Genomic DNA, 15,762 nt, shown 5'->3' on the forward strand with positions numbered 1-15,762 from the left:
ATGATCCATGTAAAGCTCAGTGTCCGACACATAGTAAATGCTCTATAAATGTTAGCTCTTATGTTATTAGTTTATTCTGGGGACAACCGAAGCACACTTCCTGTTCTCCTCCACTCATTTCATCCAAGGTCTTTTGAAATGGATGGGCTTTGCCTTGGAAACTGATGGATGATGCTAATAGTCGTTACCTCCCACTGTCCACTATGTAGCGCCCCAGCACCTTCTCCATGGGGTGGAAGGAGCTCTAAGGAGAGCTAAATTTGGGATTTAACAGGTAGTCCCCTCTTAAGGCATCATTTTCTCTCTAACAAAAAGGGGGAGAGAGAGAGGGAGAGGGAGACTATAATGGGCCCATTTTTAAAGAGTGGGGAACAGGAAGGAACTAGTGTCTGAAAAGCATCGCCTCTCTGAGACAGGCTGTCTGTGGACCCCAAGTGTGACTGCAGGTCCTGATTCAGGCCTGTTATCGTTGACCAGATTGCTGTGGGCTGTCTGAGAGAGGAGCCCGCCAGCCCCTCACACAAAGGAGCTTGGCTTTCTCTTCCTGACAATGGTGACCTTCAGCTGCTGTCCCTTTTCAGTTTAGTCACTTGAGGTGAAGACCCTGAGAAGGAAAGAGAAACAAAGAGGAGATTCCTCTTGGAACTGTGGGGCTGTCCACCCCCACCCCGCCACGTTGTGTGGGCCGAGGAGGAGGGGGGGGTCAAGCTCCACCGCCCCCTGGACAGTGCCCCAGCACAAGGGTACTTACAAAGAGAAGAAAAGAAGCTGTGTAGCTCTTTGATTTACATTATCTATTTGAAAAGAAATGTTTTTACTCCCGCTTTCTTTTCCGAGGAGGGCCATCTGGGACTGATTCCTTTTATTATTTCTATTTCTCTGGTGAAACATCATTGAATAGTCCTGTGTTTATAATGGAGTTTCTGGGGGCCTTTGCCCTCCCCCTCATGCCTCCCCTCCTCCCTTAACTCTGTTTTAAGGGGTTTCACTGTGTTTATAAAACATCAGCTAACAAGCTTACTTTTCCCCCCTCTCTCCGGCTTCCTTCTTCTGAAGTTTATTGGCCTATATTTTTTTAAAGTCTGAACCACGCCAGCAGGGCACTTTTGGAGGGGTTGGGGGAGGGGCAGAAGAGAATAACTTGGGCCTTTTGCAGTGAAAAGTGAGACTGTATTTTGGGTTCTGAAGAGCATCTAATAGCTTGTGTGGTCACTGAGGCGTGGAACATTTGGGGCAACAGTTGTGCTTACAGCCTGGCCACGCAGGCCGCATCATTTCATCAACGGGCTGAGCTTCTTCCAGAAATTTTGGCTTAAATGGCAAGCTCTACAGAGGAAAAATATAACTGTTTGGCACCTCTTCTAAGAAGAAGCTAAGTGAGACTGTCTACACGAAGTTCAGCCGCCTCCCTGCCAAGTTCTCCCGGGCCCTCCAGCAGCCCATCTTCCCATGTTACGCAGTTTTCTGCAAAATAAATATCACTTGGGAAACCACCCCAGTGTGATGGGAAGAGATCACTTGAATCCTGTCCTAGGGTTTCTGTCACCCCAACGGCCCCAGAAAGGGAGGGCAGGCCCACAGTCTAGGTAGGATCCCTGTGGCGTCACGATGGCTCAGATAATGGCCCCGAGTTTCGGATGAGCAGGGACAGTGTTCTCCAGGCAGGAATCTCAGCCAGTTCAGCTCAGGTTTCCTGGAGCCACCTTCCCTCTTTAGAACTTCCCTGGAGTTCCACACTCACTCTGCCAAGTTGACCCTCAGAAGCCGGGATTAATTGATGATGAATGGCCTAGAGGTAGCCTCTCACCAGTCCTTTCTGATCTGTCCCGGCCTGAACCATCTTCGGAGAGCATGCAATTCGCTCCGCTGGTTCCTGGGTCCCTCACAGACGTACAGTGTCTGAGGCAGAGCAGGACTGTGCCGCCCAGGGCCTCTCGCTAAACTTGGCGCCCTCTCCGCCCTCTCCGCTCGCTGGCTAACAGTGCAGATTTATAGATCCAACCTCGAGGGCCCCTCAGAGACAACTAGAGCCCAAAGCTGGGGTCAGGTGTTCAGGGAGCCGGAAATACCTTTATAGGTCCTGGGACAGAAATCGCTGACTCATTTCCTGTCAGATTGGAAAACTCTCTGGATCTAGGGAATTATCATAGTAGCCTAATGGGCTGGAATAATCCTTCTGAGATCCTGAGATCCTGGGGCCAGTCATGAAAATGTATCACTATTATTATTTTTATTCCTTTTAATTACCAGACACTCCAGCAGGTCATGCCCGAACCTTTATTAAATGGTGTCCTGAGACTGCCAGAGAGGAGATTCTTTGCCTTCATTTGGCTTTATTATTTCTCCACTTTGCCCTATTTCTTTCCTTGTTTTGTTTTCCTATGTTTTAACCATTTTATGTGTTTATGTCTGTGTACATGATGAATGGATTTTTGAACCAGTCAGAGGATAAAGGAAACAGCAAGACATCTATACCAGCCAGGAGTGATTCAAATTTGAGTTACCACTGTGTGATCTTGGGCAACTTATTTAACCTCTCTGTGCTTCAGTTTCCTCATCTGTAAAATGAGGCTAATAATGGTATTTACCTCAAAGAGTTGTTGTTAGGGTTAAATGAAATAATATATATAAAAGGTATAAAAGAAAAATATAGCATAGGAGAGGAACTAAGTTAAAATTAATTGTTATTATTGCTGTTGTGTTATCATTATTATATTTTTAGCAGTTGCTGCTCCTGACCTCTGGTCTTCTTAGTCATCATTTAAGTCATGAAGCTGAACTCCTTTAAAAACCTAAATAGTAAAAGAGCTTTTTTTAACAAGCTGGCCCTCAGAATAAACAGCCTGTTCCCAGAGTGTTGCCATCTGTAAAGTCTGCTCGTTTGTGTCTGAGACGCTAATATACCCATGCTGGGTCTCCCAGTCTTTTGTGCAAAAGTCAAATATACTGGGTTATAAAATTTAATTGATAACTAAAGTAAAAGCATGTCTGAATTATAAATGAGCTCTGACCACAGTTTGCTACTGCATGTCCTGATAGAACTGAAAAACAGCTACCGATTTCCAACAATTTACAATTTATACAGTTTATATAGTCCTTTCAAATCCTCGGTGTCATTTGGTCCGCATAACAACCTGAGAGAAAGGTAATTCTATCAGACCTGCTTTATAGATGGAAGCTCATAGCAGGTATGTGTCTTGACTGGTCGTAGAACCAGTACATTTTGTCCTGTGACCCTTAAACTTAGGACCTCAGAGGTCAAATGTCAAAACCTTTCCTCTGCACCATAGGGCTTCCTCATGAGCTCCCATAAGGAGGCCACGAGGTAGGAATTTGTATCCACATTTTACAGGTAAGGGAACCAAGACTCAGAGAGGTAAACAGTCAGTCAGCAGGTAGAGTTGGGAAGCCAGGTTTACCATTTGCCAGTTACTGCTCTCCTCTGTACCACGTGGCCTCTGCACAGGAAACCTGTGTCCTTCTACTAAAGGGTAAACCCTTTACTTCACTACGAGGTATGGTACTTTGCTTGGAGGAGCCTCTCACCTTTGCTGGTCAGATACTTACCTGTGTTCTCTTTCCTTCGTGTCACAGTGGACTGCATGGACCCCACATGTTCTGGCCGGGGTGTCTGCGTGAGAGGCGAGTGCCACTGCTCTGTGGGATGGGGAGGCACCAACTGCGAGACACCCCGGGCCACGTGCTTGGACCAGTGTTCGGGCCACGGAACCTTCCTCCCGGACACCGGGCTTTGCAGCTGTGACCCAAGCTGGACTGGACACGACTGTTCTATCGGTAAATGTGGGGAGTGGGGGGAGAAGGGCTGGGCGTGGACAGAGGGAAGATGTGTCCACTGTGCCGCGGTCACCGTTTCGTCCTGATCTGCCCCTGACCCTGCTCTCAGACACGTAGCTGTGCGTGCCCAAGTCTCTGATGCTTTTCTTCTTTTCCTGAACTTCAGACTTCACCCTCTACTCTTAGATGGGCAGAGGACTGAAAAGCCGTATCTTCACATCATTCCTTTCAAGTGGTGGCCTTGACAGTCAAAATGTCACCCCTAACCAGTTAATTATAATAACAGATGTTTCAGAGAAATCTCATCTCTCACTTTACGGTCATCGTCCCTGGAGGCCAGGCCAAGAGAACAGTGTGCCTAGGTGATATCTGCCAGGATGGAGCTTTGGTTTCATTCATTCCTCAGAGGGAAGTCCAAGCTCAGTGTAGTCTTTAGGGTTCTCTGTGACCTGACCCCCACCTGCCTTTCTGGCCAGATCCTCTGCAAGACTATAAGTTCCATGAGGATAAAAAACATGTCTTATTCACCTCTCCTTCCTTAGGACTTAGCATAGACCAGGCCCACAGCAGCTGCTCAGTAAACACTGATGAATGAATGAATGAATGAATGAATGAACAAATAAATGAACACATGATGGAATGTGTTCTTGATTGTGGTATTTGGTTCACCATAGGATTTATACATACAGAGTTCAAAGAATTATTATATTGGCACCCTCTGTTTATAAGCATTTGTTGATTTATAGACCCTCTCAAGGTAAGGATTAAATGAGAACAGATGTGGATCCCCTAACTTAGTACAGGATTTGTGCACTGGTGGAGTCCCTTGGCCTGACCTGCGCCCTCTCGCAATCCAAGACCCCTTGGGTGATGTCGGAGAGCCACCCTCCCCGCTCCCCGCTTCCCTCTAAGATTCATCAGTTTGTTCCATATTTCCATGCCTGTGGTTTCTGCTCCTGCATTGAGCATCTGCCCCCTGGTGGTCAGTCATAGCTACTGGCCAGTCGGCTGGTCGCTTAGGCTTTTATATAAATAGATAGTAGGTATGTTCACCTCTAGTGAACCTTAAGTAGTGTCCGCTACTTAAATACACACACACACAAACAACCTGTGAGAATGGAATCATCATCCCTCTTTTACCAATTTACATAATACTGTACTCTTTGCATACTCATTGAGCACCTACTGTGTGCTAGGCACTCTTATCAGAAGGAATAAAGAGGTAAGAACATTTCTACCTTTGTGAGCTTACATGCTAACAAGAGGGGAGCTGAGACAACAAACAAACAAATGAAGAGAAATCAACTGATAAGGCCCAGAAAAATTTTAAGTAATCTTACCCAGTGACACACAGCTAAAAAGTGATAGCATCTCCAGCTAAGTGTGTGTACCCTGAATCACTTTCCCCACCACACCACACTGTTTAAACTAAGTGAAGCTCAAGTCAGCTCATTATGTTGTGTATTAACAGTCCTGGTTGTGGTCAGGAAGGTAAGACCTTTGGCAACATTGAGATCCATGCAGCACTTGTGCCTTTGGGATACTTTGACTTACCTTTCCTGCTGACGGGAGGATTGATGCTCCATATACAGTCTAAATAGACTTTTATCCTCGTTTGCAAGGCTTGTGTAAAGACATGATTGCAAAGACAGATGTGCAGGGCCTTAGGAATAATTCTGTTTATAGCAATATTACAAATGGTTCTCTTAAAGCTACACTGGGTTGTATTGTTCACCAAGCTAGTTTATGATGCATATTTAACTATCCGTGCATTGTTAATCCCTGATGGGCCTCCACAGCCTCCCACGGAGGCAGGTATAATTTTGGGTGAGATCCTAAGCATCCTTTAGTTGGCCCTGTAAAAGGAGACAACAGAACCATTGGAAGGGGCTTTGAATAGAACTGTGAGAGCTCATCTTTCTCAGTTCTGTGCACCCCACTCCCCACAACTCGTACCAAGCACACGTGTGGCTTCATGTGTGAAGGCAAAGGAGCGCCATGTGTTGCAAAGGGTCCCCGAGTCCAACAGACGTGGGCTCAAACACTGGCCCTGCTACTTACTAGTTACAACTTTGGGCAAGTCACTTCACCTCTCTAAGCTGTAAAATGGAGATAATAATAGTACTTACCTTATAGAATTATTTTTTGGAGAATTGTTATTTAAAGAATTATTTAAGATAATGTTAAAAAAGCACTTAGTGTGCTACTTAGCCCATGATATGGGCTCATTAAATGTTAGCTATTGTTATTATTATGATTGAAATACCCATTGCTGAGAGCCCTGGATATTAACGACGACATTTGATAGAGGCAAGATGAGATATGCCTTTCAGGAATATCGATTGTAGTTTTTAAACCTCTAACCTATAACTGACCGAAACGGTGTCATGACTGCCACAAGGCCAGGAATTTGAAAGATGGCTTCAGAATTAGTCTCCCCTTGAAATAGTAATACCAATTTGTGTTGTCAAGTGCCTCACAGCATATAAAGATTTTTCAGCCCAGACAGTGTGGCTCTGTGCTTGAGTGTTGACCTATGAACCAGGAGGTCATGGTTCGATTCCTGGTCAGGGCACATGCCCGGGGTTGTGGGCTCGATCCCCAGTAGGGGGTGTGCAGGAGGGCAGCTGATCAGTGATTCTTTCTCATCATTGATGTTTCTATCCCTCTCTCCCTCTCCCTACCTCTCAGAAATCAATAAAATATATTTTATAAAAAAAATTTTAACAGATATTTCACACATTCACACACACACACACACACACACACACACACACACACACACACACAGAGCTATCCCCCTCCCCTCCACAGAAGCACCAGCCCCGTGAGGCAGCATCACACTGAGGCTCTGGGGGTTGCAGCAATGTGCCTAAGCAACACTGGTCCTGGTACACAGCATGCCATGCCGTGCTGGGAGCCCAAGTCCAGCTTGCGGCCTCAGCTGGCCTGCTGCCCAGCACTCTGTGCTGCCTCCCCACAGGCCTCTGTTTCTCCTCAGCTGTCACCACCCCTCCTGAAGCCAGTCCAAAGGCCAGTGAAAGCACTTGGATGGTGGCTGTCTCTCCAGATCCCCTGCTGTGTAGGCAGTACCTGCCTGGGCTCACTCCTGGTTCTGCCACGTGCTACCTGTGTGACCTTGGCAAGGTACTAGACTTCTCTTGGCTTCAGTTTCCTTACCTGAAAAAAAAGAGTTATTAACAGTGCCTACCCCAGAGAGCTATATGATCATTGAATTATATCAGGGATGTCCACACGTGGAACACTGCCTGCCCAGAGTGAGCACTTCCTGTCTTCCCCCACCTTCCTCCCAAGGACACTCTTACTCCATGGAAGTGAAACTCATCATTGAGTTTCAGGGACCACAGCCAAGAGACTCCTCACATTCAGGGAGTTAGGCACCAGGTTTTGTTTCAAAAGACCTGCCTCCCACTATGTGAATGGCTCAGCAAGTTGCTCCACCTCCGGACCCTCAGTTTCCTCCTAGGTAAAACCACCATGGGCTTCTGTGAGAATTCATTGAGAAAGTACAGGCAAAGTGGTTAGCACAGTGTCTGGCACAACTCAGACACCAGCAAGCGGCCACTTTAGTCGTGTTATTTGTGTTATCTGCTCCGGGCACAGCAGGGCTGGTACAGGGCCTTCCCACCAGGGGCTGCAGCCCAGCAGACACAGCCAAAGTGCTTCTTGCACCGTCGGCACTGACTGTGGGTTGTGGGCTTGGCAGGAATGGGCCGCCACCATCCGGCCCTCCGAGGAAGGGAGGCTAGCTCTACCCTGAGAGGAGTGTCTTGCTGTTTGGCATGGAGAACAGGATTTCATGGAAGCAGCTTAAGTCAACATGCCCTGGACTCAGCAACCAGCCTGTAATGAAATGTGAGCTAAGGTCCCCAGCACTTTGGTTAGGTCTGTGGAAACAGTGAAGTCAGGTTTTATACAAGTGTTTACTCAGACCCCTGGATTGCCAGCAACGTGGCTTCCAGTCTCATGTCAGAAATCCTTCCTTAAATCCAGCTTCATTGTGTGTCTTCCTTCCTGACAAACACACAAGATAACTGTTTGAGCAGATCCCTGTCCCAAAAGAGCACAGGTTACATGGCTTATCCCCTACCCTCAACATACCTCTGTCCTCAACTCTGGGCCCTGGGGACTTTACTTCCTCAGTCCTTTGAGGGTGATTATGGTGATGGTGATGATGATGATGGTGATGGTGATGATGATGATGATGGTGGTGGTGGTGATGATGATGGTGATGATGGTGATGGTGATGATGATGATGATGGTGATGATGGTGATGGTGATGGTGATGGTGATGATGATGGTGGTGATGGTGATGATGATGATGGTGGTGATGGTGATGATGATGATGATGATGGAGGCGATACTACTGCTGTTGTTTTACCAATGGGAAACAGTTAGGGAGGGAAATGAATTGAATCACAGCTAATCAGTGTTAAGAGTTTTCATTAAATCCAGGCCCATTGTTTCCAAGTTCTCAGCTCTTGCCTCAGGCCCCCATCCCATCCAAAGAGGTTTCCTTGTCAGCCATCTTGTCTTTCTCCCTGACAAGCCACAGGATGGAGCATTGACTCAAGAGCCACCGGTTTCTTAGTGCTTGCCCTTTCCCAGGTACTGAACTAAGCGCTTGACAACCATCATCTTAGTTAAGGTTCATCAGAACCCTGTGAGGGAAGTGTTCCATTTTCTAGCTGAGTAACTTGAAGCTCAGAAAGTTAAATTCCTTGGCCAGCATCCCCCTGCCCCCATTAGTAAGTGGCCGATCTGGCTTCAAGGACCCTCCTCAGTCAGCTCGGTGGAAAACAGAAAAATGTATTGTAACCGTGCCTGGATGCTTCGTAGCTTTTGCATAGGGTGGGCATGCACAGCAGCACTGACACCCCCTCCCCTCCCCGAGTGCTTTCGTTGGCTTTTCATCTCTTGGCTTGGAGTTACTTAGAAAAGAAAAGGAATTTAACCACTTCAAGATGGTCTTTAAAATTGGAAAAGCCTACCTTTTTGTCACACCCTAATGACTTCCAAAGAAGACTTCAGGCTCGGTGGCATTTTCCAGGATAGCATTTCAAACGTGATCCCTTAGACTTGTCATCTGCCCTCCCTTGGCTCTCCCTCCTCAGTAGCCTCTGTCCTCAGCCTCATGAATTCGTTCCTCGTTGCCACTACTCTGCTAGCCCTCTGCAATCTTGACTTCCATAAATGACTTTTATTTGAGAGGCCCTCTCACTACATTTTATTCCTTTTGGTCCGGCTCATAGAAGCAGTACATGGCAAAGAATCTGCCTCTAAAATGCTCACGCTGATGGGTTATGATTCTTATCATTTCATTGCAACTGAGTTTCATGGAATAACAGGTTTAAATGTTTGAGAGATTCGGTGGTACAGGGTTGGAGGCAGCACATGCGTGGTATTTGGAGAGAGACCAAGCCAGACTCTTTCTTTTCCAGACTCAACTTATCCAGAGAATAGGGCTAATGACACCTGCCTTGCATTGTTGTTTTCCAAGTTAGCTTTAATATGTGTCAATGAAGTGCCTAGCACAGTGGCTGACATTCAATAAGCACTCAATAAAGTATTAGTATATATTTTTAGAATACATGATTAAATCTAAATTAGCCAAACAGTCCTTAGACTCGAACACATTTTATGTTTGAGGGCAGTTGATATAGTGAAGTAGCCTCTGTCCTCAAATCCATACTCTGACCTGGATTTGAGTCTATGTGACCTTGAACACCTTGCTTTCTCTCTCAGAAGCTCTGTTTCTTTGTGGTTCCTGAGACTCTCCACCACAACACTGGTCACCAAGTCTAGATGAAATGTCATTAATGTGCTGGCACCCTTATCCCCAGGCAATAGTGTGAGGGCCACAGAGCATTAGCATCAGTCTGCTCTCAGGACAGCAAGCTTCCTATGAGCTCCATTCAAGAGCAGAACACAGCTTCCACAGAGAGATCACCCAGCACAGCTCTACACCTGCACACCTGCGCACCTGCGCACCTGCGCACCTGCACACCTACACCCACCCCTAACATGCACATTGTCTACTTCATTTACTCATGAACTTTCTGGCTTCTGTGTGTGGGGACAAGGGTCTAGGCACTGAGAATCAGACAGCCACAGTCCATGAAGGAAGCAACACCTAATTATAAGACATAACTAGAGCTCTGACTGATGTGTGTGCAGTAGGGTTTGCAAGCACAAAGCCAGGAACAGTGAGCTCGGCCAAGAGAGGATGGGGAGAGGAACCTGGGAAAGTTTTCCCCAGGGAGGAGACTTGTAAGCCAGACCTTGAGAGGGGACTCCCTGGTGACAAAGGAGGGAGGAGTCCAGGCAGAGGAAAGAGCATGCACAGAAGCATGAGCTATGCAGGAGCATCATCTGTTTGGAAAGCCCACCTCGGACTGACTGGAGAACAGGAGCCACAGGAGTGTGGGCAGGAAGTTAGGTCAGAAAGGTAGGCAGGGTCCAAATCACAGACTTCACTGAATGCCTCACTGGAAATCTTGGATTAAAAAATGTTTCAATGGCCCTGGCCAGTATGCTCAGTGGTTAGAATGTTGACCCTCAAACCGAGGGGTCGTGGGTTCAATTCCTGGTCAAGGGCATGTACCAGGGTTGCAGGTTCAATCCCAGCCTGGTCAGAGCACATGTGAGTGGTAATCAATTGATGTGTCCCTCTCACATCAATGTTTCCCTCTCTCCCTTCCATTCTCTCTAAAATCAATGGAAGAAATATCCTTGGATGAGGATTAACGAATCAAAAAGATATTTCAATGCATGTTGTAGATTTTCCTTTCAGACTCCCCAATAGGGCCCTTTCTTTAGCTCTCTCAGCTCAACTTGGTATAGGTTCTACCTTTACTTTGGGGGGGCTTCTAGAATCCAAGCTCAGATCCTCTGAGCTTCCAGTTTCTTCTCTATTACTCTCATCCCCTACCAAAAGGAAAGGCAACTCGCAACACACATTTAATAACAATAATGACAAGATGGATAGGGAACAGAAAAGCTCTTACCAAATTAAGTCACAATTGACCGGAAAAGAAGCTTGATGACTTTAAAAAATAACCTGCAAGTAGCAACAGGGTTAAAAAAATTAAAGCTCTAAATATAGCAGTTACATTAGTGCTAGATTTTGAAAGTGGTAATTCAATTTTATTTACGAGGCAAAATATAATTACATTTAAATTTGAGGGAACAGAATTTAATTCTTATTAATGACAGAAAGACTGAGTGAGATGCTTTATCGCCAGAGAAATTGTCTTACGCTCATGGATGGGAGAGAAAATTAGATCCAGCGTTGAGCATTCTCCCCTGTTACAAGTCTCATTTGTGTAGCCAGAATTGTTCCCTCTCTGAGCCAGCATTAGCTCCTCAGCCCTGAAAGCACAGTACCGACATCCAATTAAACATCAAAAGGAAATGATCAGACTGGACTATTTCTGTATAGGTATGTTATGGGAGGGGAAACTCAGGGTTAGAATTTCACCCGAGGAATAACATCCACTGAGACTTGACATTTCCTGTACCCGTTCCCAGCAGCAAGTGCTAGCCTAAAATCAAAGTTCAGAATAATAAATATCTGAGAGATTGACACCGAGGCAGAGGAAGAAGAGGAGGTGCTGGGAGCAGGTGGAGACGAGCCCACCCGTTGTCTGGGAAGTCGTGCGGAGGTTTAAACACAATGAGATGGTCAGTTCCTAACATTTAATCAAAGGCTGGGAAATTGGGTCCAGACAGGAGCACTACTAAATACTGCCAGAGTTAAAGGTTGACAAGCCAGGAGCTGGCAGCTTTGTAATTTAGTAGAATCCCACCCCATCCCCCCTCCCCCGCTCCCCGACAGCCCTGGAACCTCTTCCATCAGAACTGGAGCTCTTCAGTATGCAAATATAAGCCCTCCTGAAATTGGGTTTCTGAATCAGGTTTCTATTTGGATGCCCAAGCTGATATCTTACATGAAATCTCTGGTTGTCTTCCTGAATCAAACTGCTGGTACGATAACTTGTAATTTAAAAATAATAACTGTTCTTGGAATGGAAATTTTATAAAGCTCCTTTATGTATGTGCTTCATGATCGATTCAAGCAACAAATCCATAAGTCTCTGACATTGCAGATGGTGTTATTCTCAGGAAACCAGGGTTCAGAGAGCTTGGGTGACTTGCCCAAAACCACTCTGGGGAAACGAGATTCCAACCCAGCCTTCTTGGGCTTCAGAGCCCATGCTCATCCCCTGTGTAACTCTGCCGTTAGCTCTTGCCAAGGTTTATGCTGACACTGTCGGTGAATCCGGTATCAGATTTATAAAGGACCACTTTATAAATTTGGTACCACTTCCAGGAACTAGGGGAATCGGATCACGACCAACAGTGTACCGGACACTACTACCAGGGTACAAGGGAAAGAGCAGTTGCTTTCTGGGGTGATCGGGTGGCTTCTTGGAGGAAGGGGGGATGAAGGTGGGTCATGGAGGTTGGATTTGAGTTGGCAGAGATGGAAGGAGGAGGCAAGCCCCTTGCAGCAGCCCCCTGGGGAAGTCAAAGGTCTGCAACAAAGATGAGCCAGATCCTGGCATTTTCTAGAAAATTTGTGGCAGCAGTGAGAAGGGAAGAGGTGAGGGAAGTTGACAGGCATCCGATCATGAATGGCCTTGAAAGAGTTTAGGTTTTATCTGTCAGTGGGAGCCCCTGGAAAGCTTTAAGCAGAGATGCAGCACAGTCAGGTTTGGTTTTAGGAAGATTGCTCTGATACTGGCATGCAGTTGGAGGCACCTGGGGGACATCCAGGTGGAGGTGTCCAGGAGAGAGTTAGATAGATGAGCACATGATGGCCTTTCACAGGGGATATCATGGTTGGAGGTCTTTGGGAAGAACATTGAACGTCAGCCTATCTTTCACTTCACCCATTTGGGTCCTTTCCCTGGGGTGTGGATAGTGATCCAGCCCTGGCTGAACGTACACATCCCAGTCACGTTCTTCGGCTTCTCTGCTCACCGGCCCTTGGCTAGCTTGTTATCCTTCAGCAAAGTCAGACCCTATTTGAAGGCCTCCTCCAAGCGAGGCCTGAACACCTCTAGGCAGGAAGCCCAATGCCCTCCAATTAAGATGAACAGCAGTGGCTGCTACTGCTTCTGAGAGGGGTGCTTCAAAACACTGGTCCTGGGGGAAGGTGTGGAGAACACTACGCACTGACACACCGAAATCCACTCTTCTGCCTGGGTTGAAAGCTTGCCTAGCTCCTTGAGTGAGGTGAAAGGCCGCACAGTTTCCAAGGCTCATTAGCTGGCTGCCATCCCTATCCGATCTGATCCGTGGGACAGAGCCACGGCTTGGAGCAGCGACAGGGAGGGAATTATTGAAAAGCATAGGAGAGTGGCTTGGGTTTGGCCTTAGTGTCAAAAGGAGACTAATTACTGTGAGGAAGTCGGAGGCTCCTTTCCTGTACCTTCCTCCCCTTCTGGCTTCTTCCTGAAACCTGCCCCAAGACTAAAAAGCCATCTGCCCCTTTAGTGAGAGAGGGAGGGAGGGAGGGAGAGCAGGTGCTCTCTGCGAACCAATTTGTTCAAAACATAGGGATAGCTGTCCTGTGGGAGAGAAAGTTAACTTGTAATTAGCCGACGGTATGCCGGGCATTTGTTCTCATGTATGCATTGGAAGACTTGAGTTGCTTGAGGATAGGAATAATTGGATATAGTTTCTGAATCCCCAGTCTAGGGGCATCTAACACATGGGTGTGTGATACGAGGGTGGGCAAAAGTGGGTTTATAATTGTTCATATGGAAAAATACATGCAGGTTATGATTATTGTAAGAATGTTATGAACTCTGTGTTTTGCATACTCACAACTGTAAACCTATTTTTGCCCACCCTATTTATTTTTAAATCAACTTTAAGATTCTGGTAGATAGGTGTCATTATCACCATTTTATAAATGACACAAATAAGAGTCCGAGGTGTGCAGTATTGTTTCCCATAGCTGGGAAGTAGCAGAGCAGGCTCTTATATCCAGCCAGCTTAAACCCAGGCCTCTGTCCTGTGCAAAAGCATAGAGCCTTGAGCAGTTCCATCGGGCACCTGCCTCGTACCACTGGAATCTGGCACTACGGGAATGCGGCAGATCCATTTCCCGGGCAAGACACTGTGGAATGGGGAGCTTAACCTGACGATGGCAGGGCTTGGGGCTAACACTAACAGCCCTGATAAAGAAAAGTCCACATAGAGAGCCCTGGGAATGCAGGGAGCGAAACCCCTTCCAGCTGGGGCACCGGAAAGAGGCCTCAAGGAGGAGGTGGCATTGGAGTCAGAACTCAAAGCGCATTGAGAGTTGAGCATGGAGTAGAGGATAACCCAGACCATGGAGGCACAGAGGAGGAACCAAAGAGTGTGGTGAGCACCCCACCCCCTTTTAGCCATTTGTCTGGCGGGGCCCTTACTAGTCCATGCCCGTCTCCTAAGGCAGCCATCAGTTTCTTGCTCAGGTACTGATATGCATGTCACTGTGCAGCAAAGGACAAGGCATTCCTCTCTCGGGGCCCTCGTGTTCCTGTCTGTAGAATGCAGAGCATCTCTGAGGTGCCTTCTCTCGCTCTGACCACAAAAACGGTTCTAAATTTTCCTCTCTTTTTGTCTCTTACCCCTAAACCTGCCTAAAGGAGATCCCCTGGCCAGGACCAGGCCACTTCCTGCCCAACATCAGCTCGCTCCTGGCTCCCCCTCTTTCTCCTTCCTTCTCCCCTGTTCCCAGGGTCCTTCACCTCCAGCTCGTTTCCTTCAGCTCCCTCATCTCTGTGCCTTTCTCCCACATCCACCTTGCAAAAGCCAGGATCATCTCAACCACTCGCCATCTCTGATCTTAGAGCTGGGCTTCCGAGCGCCGGAGCCAAGTCACATCCTGCTCATGTTCTTTAGGGTCTCCTGGGCCCTTCCAGCTGCAGTCCTCTTGCATTTTGTGAGTTATTTCTCTCATTCCCAAGGGGCTCTTTCAAACGTCCACATCTGTTCATCTGCATCCTGCTCAGCAGTGAGTTTTAACCTCCCTGAGAACATTGAAGCTTTAGTTATGTGCTTTTCCATTATCCCAGCCCGTCCCTTACACGGGTCTCTGCCTACATACCTCTCCCCAGAGGATGAGGTGCCCACCACGCCTGCCCCTCTTTGTGCTCCAGATCCAGTCCTCCAGCTATTCAAAGGAACCTCAGTTGTTCACATCATCCCCTTGCTCTTCCCAGTATCTTCAATCCCTCCCTCCCCCTGGACTTTTCAGCACATAAATGTGATATGGTTGCCACACAGTAAGTGTTTGTTCTGTGGAAGAGTGCACGATACCAGGCATATTGCATGGTGTTCGATTAAGCCTCACATTAACCTGAGATGTTGGTGTCTGTATCTTACTTTGCAGAAGAGAAATCGGAGGCACAGAAAGATGAAGTCACTTGCCCAAATCACACAGTTAGTGGGATGGTTGGATGACATGATGGATGGCTGGGTTAATGGATGGATGGAGGATGAACAGACACATAAACAAAAGGAAAAGTACTTAATATGAAGAACATTGGGTCAGGGTGAGGAAGGAGACTCAGACTTTCATTTCAGAGATCCTATAGTTTAGCTGGGATGATGATCTAATACATAATTAACAGTCAGGGAGATATGTCATTTTACATCTGAGATTTTGCTTAAACCTGGTCCCATAATTTACAGACCAAATAGCTGTGTTAATCCTAGTGACCTTTCATTCTAGCTAAGTATCTTTGAGCAAGTCCCTTAATCTCTTCAAGCTGTTTTTCCTCGACTACAACACGGCAGTGAAAATACCATTGCAGGACTGTTGCGAAGATTGAATGAGATAACACTTGTGTGCCACCAACAATGGTTCTACATTTCCTCCCTTTATTGCCTCCAATGCTGTGCAGTGTGGCTTGGACTTAAAATGTACCAGGATTTCAGAGAAATTCC

The 15,762-nt window shown here is 46.9% G+C and overlaps 1 protein-coding gene across 4 annotated transcripts in view; it reads left to right on the forward strand.

Moving 5' to 3' along the window:
- Positions 1-15,762, forward strand: part of TENM4 (teneurin transmembrane protein 4) — a 377,541-nt gene that overhangs the window by 241,916 nt on the left and 119,863 nt on the right. For all 4 annotated transcript variants that reach the window (XM_054725404.1, XM_054725405.1, XM_054725406.1 and 1 more), the window contains one exon: positions 3,595-3,795. In XM_054725404.1, the coding sequence (XP_054581379.1) occupies positions 3,595-3,795 (201 nt within the window). The remainder of the gene's footprint in view (positions 1-3,594; positions 3,796-15,762) is intronic.

This window comes from Eptesicus fuscus, chromosome 13 (genome assembly GCF_027574615.1).
Source record: "Eptesicus fuscus isolate TK198812 chromosome 13, DD_ASM_mEF_20220401, whole genome shotgun sequence".
Lineage (NCBI taxonomy): Eukaryota > Metazoa > Chordata > Mammalia > Chiroptera > Vespertilionidae > Eptesicus > Eptesicus fuscus.